This window comes from Mustela nivalis (genome assembly GCF_964662115.1).
Source record: "Mustela nivalis genome assembly, chromosome: 7".
NCBI classification, from domain to species: Eukaryota; Metazoa; Chordata; class Mammalia; order Carnivora; family Mustelidae; genus Mustela; species Mustela nivalis.
The window spans coordinates 105,609,372-105,635,939 of record NC_139026.1 but is presented as its reverse complement, the minus strand read 5'-3'; the positions used below and the strand labels follow the sequence as shown (position 1 = coordinate 105,635,939).

At 45.3% G+C, this 26,568-nt stretch overlaps 1 protein-coding gene across 3 annotated transcripts in view; it reads left to right on the top strand.

The window, feature by feature from the left end:
* KCNA6 (potassium voltage-gated channel subfamily A member 6) overlaps positions 1 to 12,413 on the top strand; it is a 43,717-nt gene extending 31,304 nt beyond the window's left edge. For 2 of the 3 annotated variants that reach the window (XM_082739685.1, XM_082739687.1), the window contains exon 2: positions 12,037 to 12,413. Coding sequence is in view for 1 of the 3 variants with exons in the window: in XM_082739687.1 (XP_082595813.1) it covers positions 12,037 to 12,156 (120 nt within the window). In the remaining 2 variants the exon portion in view is untranslated. Of the gene's footprint in view, positions 1 to 8,833; positions 8,958 to 12,036 lie in introns of all 3 variants that reach the window. The other variant, XM_082739686.1, reaches the window with a different exon arrangement.
* The last annotated feature ends 14,155 nt before the right edge of the window (positions 12,414 to 26,568 follow it).

Sequence of the window (26,568 nt, the reverse complement as noted above, 5' to 3'; positions counted from 1 at the left end):
CCGAGCCACCCAGGCGCCCCATCAGTGAATAATTTTTTATATAAGAATGTCCCCAGTGGGTAAACTGGGTTTTTTGCTTGTTGGTTTGTTTTCTTTTTAGCTTAAAAATAAAAAAAAAAAAAGAAGAAGAATGTCCCCAAAATTGCAAAATCATGTGAAATTTAAATTTAACTGTGGATCCTGTAAATTTTTTTTTTTTTAACATTCGGGTGCTATTTTAATTAAACAGCATTGCTGAGTCTACTAAAGTTCTACGCAGTATATTAAACACTGGTAATACAAAGAGAAGCATAATAGATTTCCTTTCCTTGGAGGAGGAAAGGAGCCTGTATTTTTATTTGCTCTAAGATTGGGTATAAATCTCAGTTCACAAATCCATTAGTGGCTCTGCAACCTCATTGGCAGGCTAGGAGTCCCAGGCCTCAGGTCTGGCCTTGGTGCACTCAACAGCCATTCCCTGCAAGGTATGGTCATCTCCACAGATGCAACTATCTAGTCGTGTGTGGGTCCCTGCTTTCATTGTCAACCTCTGAGCTCTGACCTGGATGTTAAGGAGGGATCTCTGCTTCTCATATTGAATTGGCTGCTAGGGATACTGTAAGGAAATGTCACATGCTGGGTGGCTCAAACAACAGGAATTCATTTTCTTACAGTTCTGGAGGCTAGAATTCCATGATCAGGTGCCAGCAGGTTTGTTTGTGGGGAGATCTCTCTTCTGGTTTGGAGACCATGGCTTTCACACTGTGCTCTCATATGACCTTTCCTCTGTTCACACACACACAGAGGGTCAGTGTCTACTCCTTTTTCTAGGACACCAATCCTATGGGACCTGGGTCACACCACTATGACCTCATTTAAGCTTACATTAATTACTTCCTTAGGAATCCCCCTCTCCAAATATAGCTATACTGGGCATTAGGGCTTCAGCGTATGGGTACTGGGAGGATACAAATAATCAGTCCATAATATGTATCCTTAAAGGTGTTCTCCTCTTACTATTGCTTTCAAAGACTCTTGAGGAATTCAGACTTTTGAAAAACAAAACAGGCAACTTCTGCTTATAAATAGAATAACAAAATTTGTCATTTGGATTAAAAAACTTGAGAAGAACTCCATTGAAAGATGTGTAACCTTTATAAATTGAATATAACTTGTCAAAGCAGCGTAACTTCTTCTTCATTTTTTAAAAAAGATTTTATTTATTTATTTGACAGAGACAGAGAGCACAAGTAGGCAGAGAGGCAGGCAGAAAGAGAGGGGAAGCAGAAGCAGGTTCCCTGCTGAGCAGAGAGCCCAATGCAGGGCTCTATCCCAGGACCCTGAGATCATGACCTGAGCCAAAGGCAGCGGCTTAGCCCACTGAGTCACCCAGGCACCCCAGCAACATACCTTCTAAATACTGGTTTGTTTTTTTTTTTTTTTTGGCACACAAAGCCATCTTGTAGAAACATAAAAAGTGCACTCTCTCTTTATCTATCTCTGTATCTATCTATCTATCTATCTCCTGGAAATATATTGACAACAGTAATGGCCTTAGCTTCCAGCTACTAGTTACTATGCCTTATACAACAATACTATCTTAAATCCTCATGACATGAGGCAGCTTCAATCCATGTTTTCAATTATTAGATGAACAAGAGTAACTGGGCTTAGGTCAGCTCTGTGGCACTCCAAAAGCAGTGTGTGGGTGTGTGTGCATGCGTGCGCACGCGTGTTTTCTGTGTAGAAGGGATATGTGTGATTTTCAGTTTCTCTTTTATAGTTTTCTGCAGGCCCTTATTGCTGGAACAAGGTGAATGAGTGTCTATTTTCTAGGATCAGAGAGTTATTTCTATCTTGAAAAACGATAAGGGGTGGTTATTGAAATTAAGAGAGAAACAGAAGAAATCATCAGCTCTGTATGAGATGTTCATGGCATCCAAACAGCTCTGAATATTCTAGGTGGGCTGTTGACATGATGGGTATTAAATGGTACCTTGTTTGTTTGTTTGTTCATGTATTTATTTTAAGATTTGATTTATTTATTTGACAGACAGAGATCACAAGTAGGCAGAGAGGCAGGCAGAGAAAGAGAGAGGAGGAAGCAGACTCCCTGCCAAGCAGAGAGAGCCTGATGCAGGGCTCGATCCCAGAACCCTGAGAACATGAACCAAGCTGAAGACAGAGGCTTAACCCACTGAGCCACCAGGCGCCCCTTAAATGGTACCTTGTTTCATCGGCATTTCATTGGTGATGAAAATGGACGCACATGCTGTTAAAGGTAATGTGAACACCAAGCTGTGAGAGTGTCCCGACAGTGCCACTATCGTTGTCTGAAGCACAAACCCCAGCCCTCAACTCACTGCGTGCTACTTTTCCACCTTTCTAGGAAGGTGTAGGGCTTTGGTGATACACCCAGGGGAGCAAGAAATTTTATCAAGCTCAAGTTTTCAAGGAATGCCAAATTCTACATCACTCACAGAAATGGCAAAAAACTTGGGGAAGAGCTGTTGAGCCTAACTTTGAAAACAGTGATGAAGGAAGCGAGTGTGGATACAAGACTGACACAGTCAGTGGTTCACACTGGGTCCACCAAGAGGCAGGATCATCCAGATTTCTGGTCCCAGCCTTCTCCTTCTCATGTGACATGGCCCCGCCCTGGGGAAGGCAGTCCATTTGGAGAGTGACCCCTGCTAGCTATTTCCAGAGACTGATTTTGGGGGCAAAGGAAGGTGTCCTTAAAAGTACCTGCATGGGGGGAGCACCTGGGTGGCTCAGTTGGTTAAGCACTTAAGTCTTGGTTTCGGCTCAGGTCATGATCTTGTGGTCGTGGAATCAAGCCCCACACGAGGCTCTATGCTCAGTGCAGAGTGTGCTTCAGATTCTCTCTCCCTCTCCCCCCACCCCCGCTCTCTCTCTCCCTCATAAATAAATAAAATCTTAAAAATAAAAAGAAAAAAATACCTGCGTGGGGAATTCTTGAGTTTAGTATTGTTCAATGATATTACATTGTAGACATGAGAAATTTAGGATTCACCATGACTATTTTAGCTTGTGTCTGATAGGGAGTCTTATTCTCTAGAAGGAAATTTAAAGAATATTTGGCTTCTCATTCAATTCTAAATACGTCAAAAGAAAACAGTTGATTAATTTATTCTTGTTTTAGTCAGCAAAGGGTTAAGTTAATGTCAGGTTAGCAGATAGTCTCTACTTGTGCAGGAATCATAAACAAGAGGTGCTCAACATTAGATGTTCAAATTTAGACCCCCCTCCAAGTGCCCTGTCTTACGCTGGACTTGGAGTTTTGTGCACTAGCTAAAAATTGGTCATTTTCATGGGCCCTATCAACTGGTCAGTGTCCCCTGTCGTCCCTGTACAGCAAAGAACGTGTAATAATTTGGCTAAAGCACAAAATGTAAGTGTTAAACTTCACTGAACTGAAACAAGATAAAAATCATTAGTTTTGCCTAAAGTGCTGAATCTTTAGCTTTAATCAGGTGCTTACTAGAATTCAGACAACTGAATGTGTATTGAATTGTGAAGGAAGAGAATGCATTTACAGATCATATGTGAAGTGCTAGAAATGTATTATGGATGACAATATCTAAAAGCTAGGTATAAGGAAAGGTTTTATAATATATAAGCTCTCCAGATAGACACCCCATACAACACATAATCTTCTGCTCATATTACATCAATGCACATTTCTAGAAATTATATGTGCAGATGAGAACTGGAAGTATAGAGAAGAGTGAGTTGCAGGACTTCAAGAAAAAAAAAAAGTATGCAGTCTCCAAGTCCTAGTATTTTAGGATAGCGATGAGACTGATAAATAACTCTTATTCAAACCCAAGCAAAGTGGTGTTTTCAGTAGTAAAAGGTGATGTATCTATAGATCAGTACATAGGTATTGAATTCCTACCATATTCTGGAGAGTGGGGATATAATGATAAAAAATGATTTCCTGCTTTAGTGACGAGATTGTAAGTATGTGTGCATGCATATGTGTGTGTGTGAGTGTGTGTGTGTTTATGTGTGTGCGTGTGTTGATGGTGAGGGTGGATGCAGATACTAATCCAGTCAGCCCACATGTAAAACTGCAACTGTGACAAATGTGACCAAGTACAGATATCCACATGCCTGTGCTCTAAGAGCTTAAAATTGGGAGATTTGATTTAATGTTATTGTAGCTGATATTTGAATGATGAGCAGAATGGAAGTAGGCAAATGTTCTAGAAACAGCATTCCAGGCAGGGATAACAGCATGTGCAAAAGTCCTGTGATGGAAAAAAGAAGATGAGCATGGGAGACTGGGGTGGCAAGGGAAAGGGCAAGCAAGTAAGGCAGAGGATTAAGAGCTTCATCTTAGTGGACGAGCAGTATGACAATGAGCATATTTAAAGCAAGTTCCAGTGGAGTGATGTGGTCAGATTTGTACTTGAAAGTATTAGTCTTCCATGGTATAATAGGCTGATGGCCTGAGGATATAGGGGACTATTAAAAAACTTATGCAACATCTGGGAGGAAGATGGAGCTAGGGCAGTAGTTTTGGAGGTAGAAGGTGAATGAATTGGAGGGCCATGAAGGGGATGAGGGCTTCGGGACATGGGGATGGATTAGAGACATTTATTAGAGAGAAAGAGGTGGAGGAGAGGAAGAGGATAGCTTCTAGGATTAATAATATAAAAGTGTAGGGAATCCCATACTCACTTCCTTTTGGTATCAAAATTAAATATGATTCAGGAGTGTGTAGGGGGTGAAAGCAGTGAGCATATTTAGAAATCATTTGATTTTTATTCAAGCAATACATGTACATGGTTTAAAAAGCCAGATAATACTAAAAGGCTTCTGAGGAAAACCAGCAGGCCCTGAGTCCTCAGAGGTAATCACATTCAATAATTTTAACAGTTTGTTTCTGGTATTTACTTTTATTTTTCTCTGTAAATGCTTATATTGCTCTGTCTTGAATTCTTTTTTTTTTTTTATTTATTTAACAAATATTTGTAAAGCTCCTGCTATGTGCCAGTCACTGTTCCAGGCATGGATACATTAGTGAACAAATCATGGACACACGTAGTGAACAAAACACCCTGCTTTTGTAGGGCTTTCACTGCAGTGGAGAGAATAAGCAGACGTTTAAATAAAATACCAGTCTAACTATCTCGTTATCTAGAGGTGGTGCTTTACATAGAAGGGTTATGAATAATATGGAGAAAAATAAGGATCCATGGGGGTGATGTTGGGAATGCTGAGGAAGGGAGTGTTAAATGCGAGTGGAGGCAGGGAGGACCTTGCAGAGAAGACAGCGTCTGAGCAAAGACCTGAGGGACGGGAAGGAGAAGCCCTGCGGACGTACAGGAAGAGGATGGTCCCAGCAAAGGAAAAGCAAATGCGAAGGCCCTGAAGTAGAAGGACATACAGTGTACCTGAGGATTAGAATGGCAAAGACACCCTTTTTGCTGGAGGAAGGGGAATGAGGGGAGAACAATAGGGGTAAGATTAGAGAGGTAACTTGGGCCACAGATTGGGTAGGGCCATGTAGGCCACTCTCAGGACTTTGATTTTTTTTTTTTATTCTCAGAGTGATAGGACATTTCCTCTTGCCTTTTGACACCATATGCCCACTTTCTCTGCCTCCAGCATAATTTTTTGGTTAAAGCAGTGTTTTGCATTTACCTCATTATCACTCTCAAGTATTATTTTCTGCATTGCCAAGCTGTATACGATGATAATGTTCGTTTAATCTCCTATAAGCATTTTGTTAATAGCATTTTCTTCACCTGCTTAATTTTTTGTGCATCTATTTATAATTCTCTCCAAACTCCCCAACAGACGTGGAAAAACCTGTCCACTGACCATTTTCCATGTAACCAAACACATCCGGCTCTCCATCAGTTCCCTTTTTAACCCTGGAGTCTTCCATTCCAGAGACTTCCATTCTCCCATTCCAATCTTGCCTGCGGTCTCTCTGCCCAGCACAGTTTTTGTCCTGGGAATTCATTTCCCTTCTCTCTTACCATTGGGTCTCCGTCTTCCTGTAGTGCATACTTCCTTCTTTCTTGCCTTGTTTCTTTTTTGTGGGGCAAATCCTCTTATAGTGGTAGGCAGAGTTTTGAACATTTGCATACCTAGAAATGCCTTTATTCAACTCTCAGACTTGGTTAATGATCGTGTGGGTATAAGATTTCAGGATGGACATTATTTTTCTTCAGAATTTTGAAAACGTTGTTCCACGGTTTCAACTTTCCCATCTTGCCGTGAGAAGTCAGTGCTTTTCTGATGTCTTTGCATGTGACATTTTTTCCCTCTGGAAGTTGTTAACATCTCCATTTTATCCCCAGTGCTTTTTAGTGTCGTGCCATGTACATTCATATGTGTAATTTGGGCCTCTGGTTCCTGAATAAAATAGAGGACACATTACATTTGAATTTTAGATAAGTTATGAGTTAATGTTGCAATATTTGAGGCATACTTTTGCTAAAAGTTTACTCACTGTTTATCTGAAATTCAAATTTAACTGAGTGTCCATCTTTTTTGTTTGTTTTTGTTATATCTGACAAAACTGGAACTTGGGTTTTTCAATCTAGAAACCTGTGTCTTTCAGGTTAAGGAAATTTTCATGAATTATTTATTTTTCTCTAAATTAAAATATTAGTCTAGGCTTAAAAGGGTAAGCTATTTCAACAAGTCTTAGAATCAAGATTAACGGTCTCTGCCCCCACTCCTCGCCATCCCTATGCTTTACTTTCCAGAAAAAAAAATCTCTTTTATCTTTCTTTTTAGCTCTTTATTCTAGATTTGCATCTGTAGACTATATTTCTCAATAATGCGCTTACATTCCTTCCCTCCTTCACGCCCCCAATTTTTTAAGTCTTGGAAAAACTCACTTCCTATTATGGATGATAAGGATTTTTCTTTATTACACCATCTATAGTACTCTACACAATGTAGACACATACCTTCTCAGCCTAATATGGACATGATGTTTATCAGCTAAGTATGCTCTTTTACTTTATTATAACAGTAAATATTATTTCTTGTTGAGCCGAGTGGGGTACTATGGTATTTCCTTTCTTGTGATTTTTATTTTCCTCCAGAGCTACTAAATATCTTCTTTTTTCTTGCTTAATTTTCTATATACCTGTCCACTATTTGATGGATACCGGTCACTATTCTCCCAAAAGAAGAATGGGCTTACCAAAGTTCTCACCAGCAATACAGACATCCTCCTATCCTCATTGAATAATATAGCATTTTGGGTTGAAAATCATCTCCATTGTCTTCTGGCTTCTAGTGTTGCTTTTGGTAGAATCTGATGCTGTCCCAGTTCCTAAATTTCATCATGCTGTGCCTTGATGTCGGTATATTTTTATCCCTTTTCATGAGTGTTTAGTGGATATTCTTGGTTTGGAAATGCCCATTTTTCAGTTCTTGAACGATTTCTCGAATTATTTCTTTGGTTATTTTCTTCTATTCTGGTTTTGTCTAGTCCCTTTTTTTCAGAATTCCTATTAACTGACTTTGGATCTCCTGGCTGGTTCTTAAATGTCTTTATTCTAAGGAATAATCATTCCTGTGTGTCCTCTACTCTTATACTATACTCACAGCACTAGTGGCCACAAAATGTGTGTGTGTTTGTTTGGGCGGGGGTGGTTTAAAACCAAGCAATTTCCAGATTCTGTGGTCACCCACTGAGTGTTCTGCGATTCAACTCAATTCTGACTCTATCTACTTGGACACAGATCAGATCCCACATGTAAAGTTCCAGTCCCACAAGACCGCTCTCTTCCCCACTTTACACATCAAAAGAAAGTCCAGGTTGTCACCTGTGCTTCTAAGACTTGCTATAACTTGGAGAGTCCTATAATCCCCTCTTCTGGTTCAATTACCTTGGTAGAGCAGCTCACAGGAAAACCCTTTACTTACTAGATTACTAGCTTATTATAAAAAGATGTAACTCAGGATAGTCAGTTGGAAGAGATGCACAAGGCAAGGTTGGGGAAAGGGCACAGAGCTTCATCGTCCTCTCTGAGGGTGCCATTTTCCCAGCACCTCTACATGTTCGCCAATCTGCAGGTTCTCTGGACCATGTCCTTTTGGGGTTTTGTGGAGGCTTCTTTGCATAGGCTGTGATGGATTGGCGATTGATGACCCATTTAACCTCCAGCCATTCTCTCTCCCAGGAGGTCTGTGGGTGGTGTAGAGGGAGGGGGAGTTTGGATGGAAAGTGCCAAGTCTCTAATCCTGGTTGGTTCCCTTGGCAATCTGCCCCCATCCTTAGGGGCTTCCCAAAAGTTGCTGTATTCACTTAAACTCAGGTGTGGTTCAAAGGGGCTTGCTTGTAAAGGACACACCATTTCACCTCTATGGTTCTGAAGCTATATCAGAAACTGAGAACAAAATGCAAATATAACAATATGCCCTTATTGCTCTAATCATTAAGGAAATTACATGGGATTTGGCAGCTGTAAACCAGAGCCATTGGCAAAGACCAAAATATATATTTCTTTTTTTTTTCCTTTTTAAAGATTTTTACTTATTCGTTTGAGAGAGAGAGAGAGCGCATAAGCAGGGGGAAAGACAGAGGGAGAGGTAGACGTGCTGAGCTAGGACCGCCCCCCGCCCCCACAACATGGATCTCCATCCCAGGACCTGGAAATCTACGACCTGAGCTGAAGGAAGATGCTTAGTCATCTTAGCCACCCAGGCACCCCCAGAATATATATTTCTTATAAATCACAGTATCACACTTACTTTACTCTTTGTCTTTGTACTTTTTTCCTCCTTTCTGAGACATTTCCTCAACTTTTATTTTCTAGACCTATTTAAGTTTTATTTTGGTTATGTTAAAAAGAAATTCAGGTCAGAGGTGGAGTCACTTGCCCTTGGAACAACCTCTCCAAGAGTGGAATGCTAAACCAATCAATCTGGAGGCAATTTGTCACCTGGGTCCTCTCCATCTCCCAAAGGAAGATAAGGTAATCTGCATGAAAAGACCCCCAACTCTTCTCTCCAGGGAAGGGACCTTGCCTGAAACAATCCTCCTCTCCTCTCCTCTCCTTTCCTCTTCTTCTCTTCTCTTTCTTCCTCCCTTCTTCCCTCCCTCTCTCCTTTCCTTCCTTCCTTCCTTTTTTTTTTTTTTTTCTCCTGGTAACATTCTTGCCCCACCCCTTCATTATAAGACCTTCGATTTTGTACTACTCAGAGCTCCCCTTTCCTGCTAGGTGGGATGGTGTCTGATTCATGAATCACTTAACAAAGCCAATTAGATCTTTACATTTACTGTTTTGAATTTTTTTAAACAGCTATTATACTTTCAATTTCCTAGAATTATTTTCTCTTCTTGGATGGTTCCTCCTTTATAGCAACCTGTTCTTGTTTGGCAGATAAAATATTTATCTGAGGATTTCCAAAAATTTTTAAAACTTTTTTCTCTTTTGATTCTGGCATTTTCTGTTTTCTCTGAATTTGTCTATTTTGGCCTGTTCAAGTCTTCCCTCAGGTACTTGTAATTTGAGGATAACTTTATTTTCAAGAGTGAGGTGGTAAAGGGCTATGGAGGCTCTGTGTCTGTGGGGCTTGTTGAGTGGAGAGCTCATGGCACAGTGATATAGTGGAGACTAAGCCATTTTGTTGGGTGCTTCTAGATGTCTAGAGGCATTTCCTCTTGGATTCCTTGGTTTCTCCAGGAAGAAGTTCTCCAGTTGCCTTCCTGATTTTCTGGGAACAAGGTGGGGGAGGCGGCAGACTTCACAATGAGCATGTAGACGCTCATGCCCCATGTACCTCCTCCTACTTTCAGTATATGCCTATGACCTTAAATCCCGGCCTTTCTGGTTTAGTTTCTTCTCGAACTTCTCTTTGATGAGCATCAGGTGGGTAAGTGGCTTCATGGAACTGAGGAGGAGACCTAGATAGGTATGCCCAACTGCAACCAATTTTTAGACCTCTGCCTTGATTCTGTTTCTAAGGTATTGGTGTTGCCAGGTCCAGAGCCTCCATGGGTTCCCCGGGAGCAAATCTGCACATTTCCTTGACTTTTATCTTCAGGCACCCTCGTTTCAAATCTTGTCCCTCTCCTAAGTCCAGCGTTCTTCCTCCAGCGGTTTCCTGTCACTATGCATTGGCTTTCACTTAGATTTGATCTGCTATTCTGACTTACTTGGCTTTGTAACTTTACCTCCCTGCCCCTTGAAAATTTCCCTCACAGTTATTTTAGTAGGGTTTCAGAAGGGGAAAAAAAATCCCATGTTTTTAATCTGCCACTTCTAACTCAAGGTCAGATGCTTTCTCAGTGATTTTTTAAAAATATATTATATATATTAAAGCATCTTATATATATATATTAAAGCATCTTATGTATAAGATGCTTAGTCATCTTAGCCAATCCCAGGAACCCCCATTTTATATATATTTCTTATAAATCACAGTATATTTCTTTTAAATCACAGTATCATACTCACTTTACTCTCTGTCTTTGTGCTTTTTTCCTACTTTCTGAGACATTTCTTCAACTTCATTTTCTAGACCTATTTAAGTTTTATTTCAGTTATGTTAAAAAGAAATTCAGGTCAGAGGTGTAGTCACTTGCCCTTGGGACAACCTCTCCAAGAGTGAAATGTGTGTGTGTGTGTGTGTGTGTATATATATATATATATATATATATATATATATATATATACTTTATTTATTTATTTATTTACTATTTTTACCACTTATTAGACTGTTTCTTTCACTTGATGGCCATTCGAATTTCACAAAGAAACAAACTGTTGACAGAGGTTTCCACACAGGTGGCACCGCTGGAAAGCATGTGGGTGTTGGTTTTGTGAGTCTGATGCCATGAGGTCAGTGACACTTAGTCATGAGATGAGTTGCTGCCCCCAGATCATCAGGCTTTCAGTATCCTTTTGCATCACGTTTGAGCTTTACTAAAATTACAGTAACTCTGTGTTACGAATCTTTGGGCTTATTCCCAAATAATTGAAATTTTAAATTTTAAATCTTTTCCTTCTGCAGAAGGCTACTACACAGGCCCCATAATACCTACTGGCATGTTGGCAAGGCTTACCTTTTCCAAAACAGTTTCACCAGGTCCCTGCAGTAGCTCTAAAGCAGCTTGGGGCTTACTTGTCTGGTCGTAGTCTGTCCATGGTCACCCTTGTTTTATACATGCAGAGATAGACGTTGCAAGAAGTTGTTAGTTTGCTGGTGTTTAGCTAAAGTCTGGCCTGCTCTTGACGTGATCACAAAGATCAGACACGTGCACCTCACATTGGGAGTAGTCAGGGGTCTAGTTTTCTTTGTCCAGGGCCTGGTAGAGGCAGGCCTTGAACATAGGACTGTGGGCCCTGGATCTCACACTTTCCAATTAGAAAACTACGTGCATGTGTGGTATAGGGCAGGCCACAAAGGCAGCAGGAAATCAGGGAAGAGAGTGATCAATCACGTTAGGATGGCCAGAGAAGCTCATGAAGATGGTGGAGCCGGGCTGGGAAGGTGGGACTGAAGAATGTGGGCAGGAGACACAAGAGCATCCCATGGGCCGGGCAAGGGAGGAGGGAAGCAGAGGCCAGAACTCTTTCATGGAGGGAGGGCTTTGCCTGGTATAAACTGAGGATCCAAGATGGGCCTCTGGGACCAAGGTAGATGGTGAGGGCATTAGATAGAGAGAAGGAAGCCCAGCTAAACAGATTATATAAAGCTTCACTTTACAGGGCCTCTGAGTTGAGCATGTTGCTTGGACTTGATTCCATTCAAGGTAGAGAATTAGTGACACGGTATTTAAAGACAACTGTTGCAGGAGTCGCTTCAGGGTGGTATGCTCCGCAGTGGCTGATGCGTGGGAGAGACCCTTGTTGGGTCTCTGGGGTAGAAGGTATAGTCTGAGTGAACCAGAGAGCCCAGAAGTGGGGACCAGGTCAGGGACCACCACTGCTGTATCAGAGGTGCTGACAAAAGACTAGAGAACCGTTCCAGGGTTCTTGATGTCATGGCTCATGCAGCTCACTCTCATATAGCTAACTGCACTTCCTTTTGTTCTGATTCTCCTGGCAGGGAAAGCGCTGGCACAGCAAGGAGACTTGCACATACATTTCTGGTAGCAGCTGGACACAGAGGGCCTGGACCCCCAACTTCTCAGGAAGAGGAGACCCCTCCTTGGATCATGCGGCCTGACATCTCTCCAGTGGCCTCCCACAAGCAGTCACCAGACTAAAAAAAGCTGAGACCAGACCTGTCAACATTAAAGATGGGGCCCAGGATGTTGGGGTGAGGCTGTGGGGTGAAGTTGAAAGGTGAGGGTGTGCACAAAAGAGACCGGGTATGGGGAGGTCAAGGTCAGGGGATGCCAGAAAGTGCATGGCTGTGCTACAGACCCACCCAGGCAAAGGGTGGCCATGAAGACTAACCAATAAATATATGGCAAAGTCCCAGAGGCTGTGTGTTTTGCTGAGTGAAGAAATTAACAGCTAAGTTAAGAAGACAAGTCAGGTACTCATAACAAAAGCAGGTGGGTGTCCAGGATGCCAGAGCACCTGGGCAGCTTCCTGGGCGCCACCCGCAGATGATCAGAGAAGGTGCTCAATTACCTTCTGCATTGACCTCACTGTGGACAGGGGATGTTCTCTAAGAAGGCAACCTGTGCTCCAGGAGTTGTTAGCCTCTTCTATATACATGCCTGTGGGCAAATGTCATGGTCAGAGTTCTATTTCCCATGGTTTTCCCAGGACCCAGATGATGCTGTGTGCAGGGTCTCCTGGGAGCCAGAAAGACTTCTTCCTGGTGTGTGACCCACCTTGCTCTTGTCATGGACAGTTCTTTGCTCCTGGCCTTTCTCTGAGGAAGGAGAGCAAGATTACTTTGTGGAGGTGCCTCCTTTCTGCCCACTTACCTCTCTCCAGCTTCCTTCCATGTGCTCTAGAATGGGAAATTCTACCTGGTTGTCACTCTTCCAAGTGATGAGGCTGATTTTCCCCCCTGACTGCTTTCCTAATTAAGTGTGTCTGGGGGGTTACCGTTTGCTGTAATGCCTGGACCCTCCCATATATGTGCTGACTGTGGGGCTTCGTTCACACTGTGGAAGTCCCTATGTCAGGGACCATGTTCTTAGCCATGTGCCCCCTGAATATCTAGCAGAGCACATGACACAGCATTGTCACTAGTAAGATGTCTGCTGAATGAGTGAGTGAGGACATGAATGAATGAGGTATTGACTCTGGTTAATGTATAACATTAAAACACTTACATACGAGTCATCAAGAACTCACACATTGTTTATTACAAGTGAAGAGATTCTCAAGCTGTCTTGCAGCACACACACACACACACACACACACACACACACACGCAAACACATGCACACATGTACATGTATACATCCTTTTCCTTCCTAAGCATCTCTTCTTACTAGAGGAGCCCCATAACTCTGACATTTCCTAAGAAGGTCTATTTACTAACTTGTGTCTAACATTTGTTCCTTCAACCAGCAAGTGTTCCTTGAGTATCTATGTGCCAGGACAATGAATAAAATGAGCAAGAATCCATGTCCTTATGGAGGTTAGGTTCTGGTGCAGGGACGCAGGCAATGAGTATGATAAATAATTAAAGTATATTGTTTGCTAGATGAGTGTAAAGGTGATGGAGGAAAATAAAGAAAGGAGACTATGGAATACAGCGGGGGGTGGGGGTGGAGATCAGCTTAAAGTAGGGGAGATGGGGAAAGCCTGGCCTAGAAAGTAATGTTAAGTAAAGAGTGGAGGACGTCAAGGGGTGAACCATGAGGGTACATGGGGGAATTATTCTAGATAGAGGGGACAGCAAGTACAAAGACTCTGAGGTCAGAGCATCCCTGGCATGCTCTAGGAACATTAGGGAGGACAATGTGTCTTTCACTATGGCTGGAGGACAATGAGCAAACAAGAGAGGAGTAGGACAAGAAACCTGAAATCGATGGGTGGCCAACTGTTCAGGCAGGACCTCTGAGGCTCCTGGAAAGACTTTGCTTATACTTTGAGTTGGAAGGAAGTCCTTCCTCCAGGGTTCTGAGTAGAGAAGTAATAAAATTTAATAGAGTTTACCAGTTAGGAGATTGTTGGTATAGTCTGGGGGAGACCTGGTAGCAGGTTGGACCAATGTCAGTAGTGGGGGTGATGACAGAAGGAATTGGGGAGGGGGTGGGTGTGAGAGGAAGAGAGAATCATGGATGACTTTAGCATTGGGGGTTTGAAGGTGTGTGGAAGAAAGGGAAAATGTGGAGGCTATACTACTCTTTTTGGCTGTGGCTGGAGGCCCAGTGGCCCCTTCCCAGAAACTGGCTGGTAGGATGACCCTCATCTACAGAAGCAGGCTGTACACCTGCCCCCACTTTAGCTCTTCTCCAGGAAGCCAGTGGGAGAGTTGCAGCTGTTGTCATTCCTGCCAGGCTCTCTTCCTGAACCTATGTCTGGGATGAGCTGTATCTGAGCTTCCGTGAGACATTCTCAGTCTCTCAGTCCCCCCACTCCACACACCCACCCCCTGATTTTATTCACTACTTTCTGCACGTTCCTCACTCTCCCCCACTCAAACAAGAGTAGAACAGCCTACTTCTCAGCGAAATCACAGAATACTCATAGCAGACTGCCCTGGGACCAGGAGACTGCCTTGAAGTCTATGGCCACAGAGCAGTAAAGAGAGGTTGCCTACAAGGTTCTCTTTCAACTCAGACCACTCCTTGGAAAGTTGGGGACATGACTGACACTAGTCCCAGCCGAGAAATGACAGGCAAGGTGTGGTCACATCCTTGTGGAAGTCAAACTTAAATAAGAAGCAAGAGATCAAAATTCCCTGAGGCAGAGATAATGGGGAAGGAAAAGTTGGGGTGCATAAGATAGACTAGCAGAACCCCAAATCAGTCTGAAAAAAGAAGAAAAGTCATCAGGAGGCTGAGAAGACCACTATCATGGCTCCTAAGGAGGACTCATGGAGGCCTTGCCCAGAGTAGACGGATGAAGGACAATGGGCTCCCCTTATGTCATGAACAGGAGGCCTAATCTCAGAGGCTACCCTCAGACTGTCCCTGTTCTCTGCCATCTGACTGTCTGTGGAGCAATCCATTCTAGGGTGACCATTGTTTTTGTTTTAGGTGAGTTACTAGGCACTTTTGGGTGCCTTTGGCCACTCTCAGAAGGATTTTGCTTGAGCTCAGAATGGCTAGCTATCGATAAGGGACCTTGGTGGGCCACAGAAGGAATGGGGTTGGATGGATCTCTACTCATCTGCTCAAGTGCATGATGGTCACAAGATAGTAGAGTGGAAAGAGTTTTGGACTGAGACTCCGGGGCCCTGGGGCCAGTCCCGGTCCTGCCACTAAACTCACTATGTGATGTACATTAAGACCTTTCACCTGTTTATCCCCGAGTCCTCCATTTCATCTGAAAAATGGAGAACTGGACCAAATAATCTCCAATATCTCATTCCACTTTGTAATTCTGAGATCTTTAACTCCATCATGTGCATGATTCTGATTCCATTTACAATGTGTGGAGATTTTTCCCATATCACCAAGCAATTCTTCGACATCAGTGGGGTATCCTACAATTCAACTCATTCTGACACTGTCTACCTTGGAGGTGGCCTCATATCCCTCAAAGCTGAGGGCTCAGTCCCACATGACTGCTGCCTCTACCTCACTTGAGACCCCAGGCACAAGTCCAGGTAGTGCTTCTGACTGACCAGTTCCCACAACCCCTGCCTTGGGTTCCAGTAATTTGCTAGAGCATCGTAGGGAAGTTAGGGAAACATTTTACTTACCAACTCATTGGATTATTATGAAGGGATTTAATTCAGGAACAGCCAGATGAAGAGCTGTATTAGGCAAGATATGGGGTGAGGGGCATGGAGCTTCCATGCTTGCTATGGGTGGGCTGCTCTGCCTAATCTCATGTGTTCGCCAACCCAGAATCTGACTGTACCCTGTCCTTTGGGGGTTTTATGGAGGCTTTATTCCATAGGCACAATTAATTAAATCATTGGCCAATGGCAGTTGATTGTACCTGCAGCTCCTCTCTTCTCCCCAGAGGTTAGAGGGGAGGGACTAGAAGTTCCAACTTTCTAATAACATGGTTGGTTCTCCTGGCTGATAACCTCTCTCCTTAGGTAAGGTCCAGAAGTTGCCTCATTAACAAAGCAGGAGACACCTTGATGCACGAGAAACAGGACGAAGATCACATATATTTCTTATTGGAAATCACCATATGACAGTGTGGACAATTGAAGGCAAACTAATTTCCAGGTACATGATGAAAAATGAAAGCCCTCTCCCCTTGCTTAGGGAGATTCATGTTGATTCAATTCTTATTAAGCGTCTATACTCAGTGGCAGTCAGTTATAATAGCCAGGCGACTTTGACTCTTAGTAAAATTATTCTGGTATCTGCAAGAATGGTAGGCTTATGGATCACCTATGGCATAGGGTGTTGTGAGGATGGAGTGAATTAAGATTTAAGCAGTGCCTAGAACTGTGCCTGGCCCACAGGATGCATGTCAAAATGTTCACCATCATCATTATTATCATTCCTACTATGGGATTGGTCACACAGACATTCTTCTCCTGCTAAAGAAGAATGCGACTTGCCAATCTCATTTTCATAGAGCTCCAAACTCAAGCCAGCAAGCCTGATGGAACTCTTGGCCAGGAATCTGGTTCTGTGGGCTACATGAGGATCCTCCATCTCTCAGCTCAGTCTCAGAACTCCCAGCCAGCCTGGGAGTAAGTGAGATCAGGATAAGGTGTGTCAGGTGGCTGTTCTGAGAGCACAATGAGTGATGTTCATGAAAGTGCTTCGTGACCATCAGTGTCCCTCCAAACATAGGAGGTTATGAGCAATCCTGTGTCTTCCTCCTGGATGAACAAAAGCCTATGAGCTCAACTCAGTCATAGAGCATCAAAGAGATGGAGATCAGCTAGCTGACCTGCACCCCACAACCCCCAGAAAGCCCCCAGAGAAGTGAAAGGGGTTTGTCAATGGTGTGGTAGTGGTTGGTAGAACTTTCTGGCACTCTGGCTTCTGGAATGTTGCTGACCCTGAGGCCAATAAGCCAGAGATCAAGAGTGCTTGTCCCTGAAGCCACAGTCTCCCATGCTGGAGGTGATTAAAAACAACAACAAAAATAACTTCCTCCAAAAACTGTATTTAAATAGAATTGACATACCTGATAATCTGGCCCACACTCATCAGCTGTGAATCTCCTGCAGGTGACTTCCCCAGTTAAGATTCACCGCCAATTTCCATTTCTGACAACTCCACTAGAGGGAGCCACCACCACTTGTATTTCTCCCACAGGCTGAATGGGGGGAATGAGGGGTGGGGTAAAGACACCCAGAGCTGTTCTTGGGTACTCATGGCACCTCCTGGTTGGAAGAGTTCATGAGGCAATAGTTAGGTCATTCCACAGGGTCCCTGCATGATTAACCAAGCCTGCTGTGTGAATCTGTGTAGGGCTGAGAGTCTGCATTGCCTTTCCTTGGGAGCTGCCTGGCTCTCCTTCCAGCAGTTCTGAGGAGCTCATAGTCCAGTGAAATGGGTGATGACCTGCCCCCCCTCACCCCTCATGCTTGAGCAAGAGGAGGTGCTATGTGCAATGGTAACCATAGCTGCTCAGAGATCCTGGGCCTATGTGGTTGGAACCAGGGCTTCAAAGGCTCTCTGATCCTATGGCCTTCGAAATCAAGTGGGCCTCTTCAGGGGTACTTTGCTGGGGGTAGGAGGGGGGTGAGCAAACCTCCTGGAAAAGGCAACAGAGCAATGGGAGCAGCAGGAAATTGCTCTGGAAACTCCACACAGAGGCCTGGCATCCTGGGGACTTCTGTCCAATTTGTTCTCTTTGGAGGGAAATTAGCCATAGGGGTTAGGCAATAACATTGCAAAGAAATCAAGTGTCTTTTGAAAAAAATGATTTTCCAGTTCAAATACCACTTGGTTGCAGAGATTTTCTGGAATCTCACCAGGTCAGGAATCAGGCTGAGTTATTTTGAGCTCCTACCCAGATAGGGGACAATCTGGGTACAACCTTCCTCTTTTAGAGTCAGTTTTCAGTTCTGACCCTTAGTTCCCTCCTCTGCCAAGCAGGGGCTTGATGATATTCAAGATCTCCCATGCAACAGACCAAGGCTCAGTTTGTCTTCTTTTTAAAAAAATATTTATTAATATATAATGTATTATTTGCCCCAGGGGTACAGGTCTGTGAATCATCAGACTTACACATTTCACAGCACTCACCATAGCACATATCCTCCCCAATGTCCATAACCAAACCACCCTATCCCTCCCCCGCCACCCTCCAGCAACCCTGTTTTGTGAGATTAAGTGTTTCTTAGGGTTTGTCTCGCTCCCAATCCCATCTTGATTCATTATTTCCTTCCCTACCTCCCACAACCCCTTACCCTGCCTCTCAAATTCCTCATATCAGAGAGATCATATGATAATTGTCTTTCTCTGATTGACTTATTTCACTCAGCGTAATACCCTCTAGTTCCATCCACCAAATGGTAAGAGTTACCATCCAAATGGTAAGAGTTCATTTCTTTTTGATGGCTGCATAGTATTCCTGTGTGTGTGTGTGTGTGTGTGTGTGTGTGTGTTTACCACCTCTTCTTTATCCATTCATCTGTTGATGGACATCTAGGTTCTTTCCATAGTTTGGCTATTGTGGTCATTGCTGCTAGAAACATTCGAGTGCACGTGCTCAGTTTGTCCAACTCTCTGCTCTCTGTAGCTTAAATGGTGTTAAAAGTGGTTTTCCTCTTCTACAGAAGCATCTTTTATTTATTTTTATTTATTTAACTATTTTTTAGAGGGAGAGAGAGCATGCACATGTAAGCAGAAATGGAGTTGGGGTGAGGGGCAGAGGGAGAAGGAGAAAGAGAATCTTAAGCAGGCTCCAGGCTGAGTGCAGAGCTGGGCACAGGGCTGCATCTCACGACTCTGAGATCATGACCCTGAGCAGAAATCAAGAGTCTGATGCTCAACTGACTGAGCCACCCAGGTGCCCCTACATAAGCATCTTTAAATATATCAGTAACAATAACATTAGGTTGACCTCTTGGAACTAGCCAACTCATCAAAAGTGATTCTGAGGGCGTGGGTGGCTCAGTGGCTTAAGCCGCTGCCTTTGGCTCAGGTCATGATCTCAGGGTCCTGGGATCGAGCCCCGCATCGGGCTCTCTGCTCAGCAGGGAGCCTGCTTCCCTCTCTCTCTCTCTGCCTGCCTCTCCGTCTACTTGTGATCGCTCTCTGTCAAATAAATAAATAAAATCTTTAAAAAAAAAAGTGATTCTGCTTAGCAGGATCACAGCAGTAGGCTGGAGAAGTGGAAAAGCAGGGCTCAGGTTTGCATTCCCTATGTCAACAATGACTTGCTTATTGTCTGGTTTGTTTTGGTTCACCTGACTTTTAACAGGCTAGTGTCAGTTCCTCAGGGGCTCTGTGAGGTTGCCCCACATCCTAGGGCTGGGGTCCTCATTCCTCTTAATTTCCAAGCACTAGTTAGTCTCTCAAAGCTGCCTCAATGGTACAGACTTGGTCGCAAGTTGGGTTTTGATGAAAAAGGAAGTTGATGACAGGGAGGGGGGGTTTCTTAGAGGCAAACCTGGGAAGGGGCATTCTTTATGCCAATCAATACATCATTTCAGTCAATACAGTGTTGGAATAAGAAAAAAGTACTTTTCAGTTTTACTCTTGCCCAGGGCCTTAATAGTCAAGAAAGTTTTCTGGACATTAATAGGAGCAGAATACCAGGGCACGTTTGGTCTAGGTCAGTCCTCATTCTTCACTGTGGATCAGGATCACCTGGAGAACTTTTTAAAATGCGATTTCTGGGCTGCAACCCCAGGAATTCCTGATTCAGGTTTGAGAAGGGTCCCAGGCATGCACATTTCTATTAAGCTCCCATTAATGCCAATTCTGCAGGTCTGGACACCACACTTCGAGTATCATTGGCCGGGAGCTCAGTGAGGACTCTCATTGTCATCTACATCTAGCGCAGAGAGCACAGTGCAAATAATAAGCTGGGGGCTGCCGAGCTTATAGGGAGCAGTCCACGAAATAGAAGCGCGAGTAGCTCCATCTCCAAGGAAACCAGGACAGTCCCTTCTCCCACTGTTAGTCAATGAGCTGCCTACTGGCTAATTACCGTGTTTGAGGGAAGTATCCAGGTTCCTGCAGGGAGCTTCTGGCCAGCAGGGGGCGCACGAACCGCTTCTTCCCTCGCCTGAGCGTCTGAGAAGAGGAAAAGTACTGAGGAGAGGGAGCAAAACCGCAGGCGAGGCACAAGGATTTCATTGTGCGCGGACACCAAAGGGGACTCGGGCTTGGAGGGAGGGGATGGGGGCGGGGATTGTTTGCTTTTCAAGTTGTTTGTTTTGCCTCCCGTTGTCTCAAAGCGCACTCACGGTGACCCCGGTAGGCAAGAAGGGGCAGGTGACAGGAGATGATCACTACCCCTATTTTGTAGCCAGAGAAGAGAAGAGACTGGAAGGCGCTTGAGCAAGGTGACAGTGGGGGAGCACCGGGCTGACTGGAGCAAAACACCTCCCGCCCAGGTGTGCTGTGGAAGGGGTGCAGGTCTGAGATGGGCTGGCCAGCTCTGAGGTCCCTGTCTACCGCAGCCAAGAGCCATGGTGCTGATCAGACTGCTCATTGGGGTGGGGAGGGCAAAGGAATTCTTTAGGGGGAAAGAGACCAAGTAAGGCAGTCCTCAAGATGAACACACAGAATGACACATAGGGTATCTTCCTGCCCCGCTCTTGCAAAGACATGTGTCCAGGAGCTCTCATATGCCCCCTCTTTGTGCCCTGCGAACCAGTGTCATCTGGGGACTCCTGGGCTCTGAGCAGCACCGCAGGCAGGCAGGCAGCAAAGCAGACACAGTGCTCGCTGTCCAGGAGCTTGCCACAGGACGTTTCCATGGCATCCTGCCTCTGCCTCACTCAGGAAACCCTTTTCTCCCCACTGGGTGGGTGACATTGGAGAGAGCTGAATCTCCCACAGATTATTTGGAAGGGATTGTATTTCAGCCACCAAGAGCCCCTTCTTTCCTTTCTTGGCATGAGAATGGTTGCGCTGTGACTTTGGAGAAAGATAACGAGGCTAGGTAATATCAAAACACGTAGGATCATTGGTGTACTGCATATGTATTCTGAACCCTAATTCATTTGAGGTACAAGTTTCGGTATGTGTGTAAGTGTGTACCTTTGTGTGCACATGGGGCTACAAACTCTATGGCAAATTATGGTATCAAAACATAGGCAGTAAAATTTTAGTTTGGGGAGTTGGTGCATTATTTCCTGGATCCACCCATACTTCTCCTAAGCGATCCTTCCCTTGCCTTCAGTAATTCTCTAATTAGTTTATGAACCTTCTCCTGTCCCTGTGACCAAAACATGCAAATCCTATGTTCAGATAGATTCCCTATACTTAGAGCTAAATGGAGGGACCAGAAACCTTTCTCCTCAGGCTGTTGCCTGATTTTTCTCCAGCTCACTGTGATGGCTTTTGGCATGATCAAAGGAGCGGAGTCCTTCTTTCATAGGTCTAAATGAAAAGCGGCGTGCATGTGTGTGTATGTGTGTAGTTCCCACCTTGACCGCACTTCCTAAAGTGTTTTTAGTAAGCAAAACCGTGTCTCCATGCTGTTCTGTCCCACACGGCTCTCTTTCCTGCCAGACACCGAAAGGGATCTTAAACAAGAGCCTATGGAGAGCCTCCTCTCCCCTCCCCCCCAAATGATGTCCTGATATAAATTCTGACTTTTCTAGTGAAAATTTCCAGAAAGGCTTTGTCCCTTGTTGGGTGCAAAAGCAGTAGCTCTTCAAGACAGAGCATCTGCCCTCAACCTTTAGCCATTCTGCAGCTCTTTGGCGGGCAGGAATTTTCAACATCAGATCCTAGCCTGATGTACTTCTCTCCTTGAACTCGTGGGGCAAGGCCTGCCCCCAAGTCCTCTGCGCTACTCTGCACAGCCCCATTGCCAACTGCAGCTTCCTTCTGCTGTCTTGAATGCTGCCTGGTTGCTGGGACCAGGAAGGAGTCCAAGAACCAAAAGTCAGGGGCTGCAGAGCGGCGTGTGCTGTAGATTGGCATGCTAATCCTTTCCCTGTCCTTGTAGGACCCCCATCTTCCTTGCCTCCCTCCCTCCCAGCCTTCTCCACTGCTGTAACTGACCTGGAACATCAGAGGCAGGAAAGTCACTGCTCCAGTTGAATTTTGCTGCAGTTTCTTTTTTTCCTCCCCTAGATGCTGAGAGCTATTTTTAGCCAGGGATTTTTTTTTCTTTTTTCTTTTCTTTTCTTTTTTTTTTTTTTTTTTTTCCAGGGGATCCACAGTCTATTTTTAAAGCCCTTACGGAGGCCAAATCATTGTGTGTCTCATAGGGACTTTGGTGTTAGGTGGGAGAGGCCATAGCAATGGGGGCCAGGGGTCTTCTTGAAGAGAAGAGGGTGATCAGGAAAGGCCCAAGGAATGTTGGCAAAAGCTGGACCCCAGACAAGGGGAGAAGGGCTACATTTTTGTGCTGGGGACCCACCTATGAAGACCCACTCTGCTCCTCCCTCCAATAACCCAGGGCTTTGGGCCAGAGCAGCCTGACTTGCATCCCAGCAGCTGCAATGACATTGCCCTCAAATGTGGTGTCAGTTGGTTAATTTACCACATTTTTTTCTCTTCTTTTGCCACATTTCTACACTCAGATCTCTCCCCCACCTCCCCTCTGGCAGCACCACCTTGTAGAGAAGAGCTGCATTGGGGGGATTTTGGACAGTGGATTGGGCACAATGTCATCCTTGGGTGGGGGGCGGTATGTCACAGACAGTGGCCAGGGGTGGATGGGCTCTTCATGTGGCAGGAAGGCAGGTGGGCAGAGCCCTGGGGGTCTCAGGCTCTGCAGGATGGAGAGAAGAAGGAGGTAACTGAGGACTCACAGGTCAGAGCTGCTTCTGGGAAAGCATGAGTGTTGGTTGGTGTTGACTTGGGCAGAGATGCTAACGAGACGACATGCTTTGTGTCCTTCAGAGGCTCCTATAGACCCTGTCTTTCCTCCTTGCATTCCCGGCACTTAGCCATTTGCTCCAGGGCCCCCAGGCCCCAGGTGAAGGGGCCAGAGCTCTGAGTGCCCCTGAGGAGACCCCCATGTTCCCCACCCTCATATCTTCCCACCACTGCCTGACTGAGACAGCCGATCCCAAGGGGATCTCTTTGCTTGTTGTGTCAGGCTCCATGTGAGCTTGGGGTTCTGGGATCCCCTCTTTCTGGACTCTCATTCCATGACACTCAGGAGGCCTTTCCCTGCCACTCTATCTAAAATTGGCGTCTCCCCTCCTGGTACTCTTCAGTGCACCCTTCCCCGACTTGCTTAGTTTGCAGTTTTTCACTGTGTGACTGTATATTATTGTCTCTGGTTTATTATCCATTGCCTAAGTTCCATAGGGATAGGGATATCACACTTCTTTTGTTCACAAAAAATTCTTCGGTCCCTAGACCAGTGTTGGCATATTCAGCAACATATATTTGCTGAATGAATTAATAAGAAGAGCAAAATGTGCTGTGGGAAAATCATCCATGGGAGGGTTTCTCTCAGACCCTCCCAGTGTGCTCTCCAGATCAGCAGAGTGTATAAGGAGGGGATGAAGAAAAATAGTGGTTCCCACCCCCAAAATACACACACACACACACACACACACACACACACCAGTGCAGGCCCCAGAATAATAAGCCATTCAGAGCCTTAGCAGGAAGAAGCCAAAGACCTCATTAGATCTAAGCCTCTTATTTGTGCAGAAGAGTTAATTAACTAAAACCCAGAGAGGTGCAGTAACCTGCCTAGAGTCACACAGCCAACTAGTGGCAGAGAGTGGAACCTGGGTTCCCTATTCCCAGGGTAGAATTTCAGCAGTTTCTGTGGCTACTGACCACTCTTCACCTAGAAATGTGGGGTAAAATTTCATTCCTTCCCAGGCCAAGCAAGTAAGTGCTCTTCTGATCCATGGGGAAGAATTTCCCTCAAACTTGGGGCAAACCAATCAGCAAACCAGAGTCCACGGGCTCTCAGCCAGCTGGAGGGCTCAGGCAGGCTGTGGAAAAATCTGCCTGGGATGCCGTTGCTCTCAGCAGGACCCAAACTATGAGCTTTAAAGAAACCACGTCAGCAAAGACAGATACTGTGCTTCTAGGAGGTGATCAAGAGCTGTGTCAGCCTTGTCCCCAGTGGAGTCTGAGTCCCCACCAAGGGGAGTTTGTGGGGCATCAGGTAGGGGCCTGCAAAATCCGTGCTTTTCACACCTGCAGTGGCTGATGTGGATGTCACCAAGCCATCAGCAGAGCAGCTGTGTGAGGACAAGTCAGTGAAGTACCTCTGATTCCGGGAGTCAGCCCACTCATCAGTAACACTGATTCCCTCCTGGCCTGAAATCCCACTACCATGGAGAGACAGAGGTGTATCCCTGAGCTCAAAAACTCTGTGTCTTATGGAGAGGCAGGAAATATTTCTTCTTGTCCAACCCTCAAACCCAGGAACTATGATAACATATGCGAATCTGCAGGTACAGATTGAAATGATGACAACCATGTAACCAGGAAATAAGGAAACCAGGTCATAAAGCAATGGTATTAATCAGAAATACAAGTGAGTTTGTGTGTGTGTATGTGTGAGCTCTGAATATTTGCCAATACAAGTTACACCAAAACAGACTAAGGACAACTGAATTCATTATGTTATCATGTTTACAATGTGCCACCCTTTATGTTGCATGTCTTCATAATATGCCTCTGAGACCAGCAGGTCAAGGATTTATTGTCTGTCTATGGTTAAGAAAACAGAGGGGCAGAGAAGTTAAGTCCCAGGTCCAAAGTCTCTCCCATAGGGAAGTAGCAGAGCTGGAAGTTGAAACCAACACTACCAGATGACCAATGCCGGGCATGGGGGGGTGGGGGCTGGCTTCAGGGAGGTGGCTCCAAGCCCAGTTTAGAGGGAGGGAACTGCCTTTCTGGCCATGGAGCATGCCAGCCTGGCCAGGGCCCACCTTCGAGGCTGGTAAGAACCCTGACACTCCAAGGAGAGCCCCGTGCAGCTGCGCTGCTCCATGGAGCCCTCCCTTGAGGCCCACTCTCTGGGACTACCTGTCTGCTCGTCCCCACTGGCACATGCGTGTTGGGGGGAATTGGGGAGATAACAGCGCTGCTGGCAGCATGAGGTGTGCAGTGAGTTCAAAGATCCTGAGAGGCGGGAGGGCTCCACAGTCAACACGGGTGACTTAAGCTCAGAGTCCCAGAGCACCTGTGTGAGAACAGAAAACAACCCATCTTCCTGGCCACTGTCCCTCACTCCAGCTACTCCACTGTCTGTGCAGGGGGCTGAATAGTAGCCTCCTAAGAGGTATGTCTACATCCTAACCCTTGGAATCTGCGAGTGTAACTTGTTTGGGAAAAGGGTCTTTGCATATGTAATTAAGTTAAAGATCTCATGATGCAGTCATCCTGGATTATCTGCATGGGCCCTAAATCTGGTGGTAGATATTCTTACCAGAGACACACAAAGGAGAGATGAGAGGGGAAGAAAGCCACGTGAAGCTGGGGGCAGAGTTGGGAGGCACCAGAAGCTGGAAGAGGCAAGAAAGGTTTCGCCCTTATGGCCTTTGTAGGGATCACAGCCTTGTCAATACTTTGAGGTCAGACATCGGGCCTCCAGAAACAAGACAGGGTAAGTTTCTGTGGTTTAGCTCCTCCCCCTTCCAGACTCCGCACAGGGGCTTGATTCTCCAGACACTCTCCTTGTTAGGATCTCCTCTCTGTGTCAATCCCTGAGCTTATTCCTGTGGTGACGTTTGTCATTTGGGTCAAATGTCCCCTCGTCTCTTTGTCTCCCCCTGGATCTCAGTCTGAGGGCAGGGACCTTTCTAATTTAAGACCTTGTTCCTCATATCTCCATGGGTTCCAGTCCCAAGCATGTGCCTGAGGCAGTGGACACCCTGCGTGTGTCAGTGTGTGTGAGCACTTTAGGCCAGAGGTCAGACACGGCAGGTTCACTGTGGGAGGGAGACTTATTGGATGAGATGGGGTTGAGTCACGCCCTAAAAAAAAAAGGGGGAAAGGAGAGTATTCCACATAGTGGGGGGGGCGGGCATTGTGCGCTGCTACACTGCAGCAAGGCTGACAGTTGTCCCATGAGGTGCTCGGCTGCCAGGGGTAGGAGACCTCTGCATGACGACCAGACTGAACACCAGCTCTTAGTTTGGACCCTGGACCCTTGAATCCCTGGCACAGCCCTGAGGCATGGATGTCAGGATTGCCCTCACTCAGAGAAGAGGGAACAGAAACATGTTCCCCAGAGGTTTGCCACTAATAAGAGGGAAGGGTCTGGAATGCCGACCCTCACAATCTGGGTCCAGGACTACTATGCCATTCTGTTTCCTCAGGGTGAAGATGACGGTGGTGGTGGTAGAGAGGCGGCAACACTTACAGAGCCCATTCGGTGTGCCAGATGCTACTCAAAGCACTCCGCATGTAGGGACTGGATCAATCCTCACAACTGCCCTAGTGGTGGGTTCTATTGTCAAGGA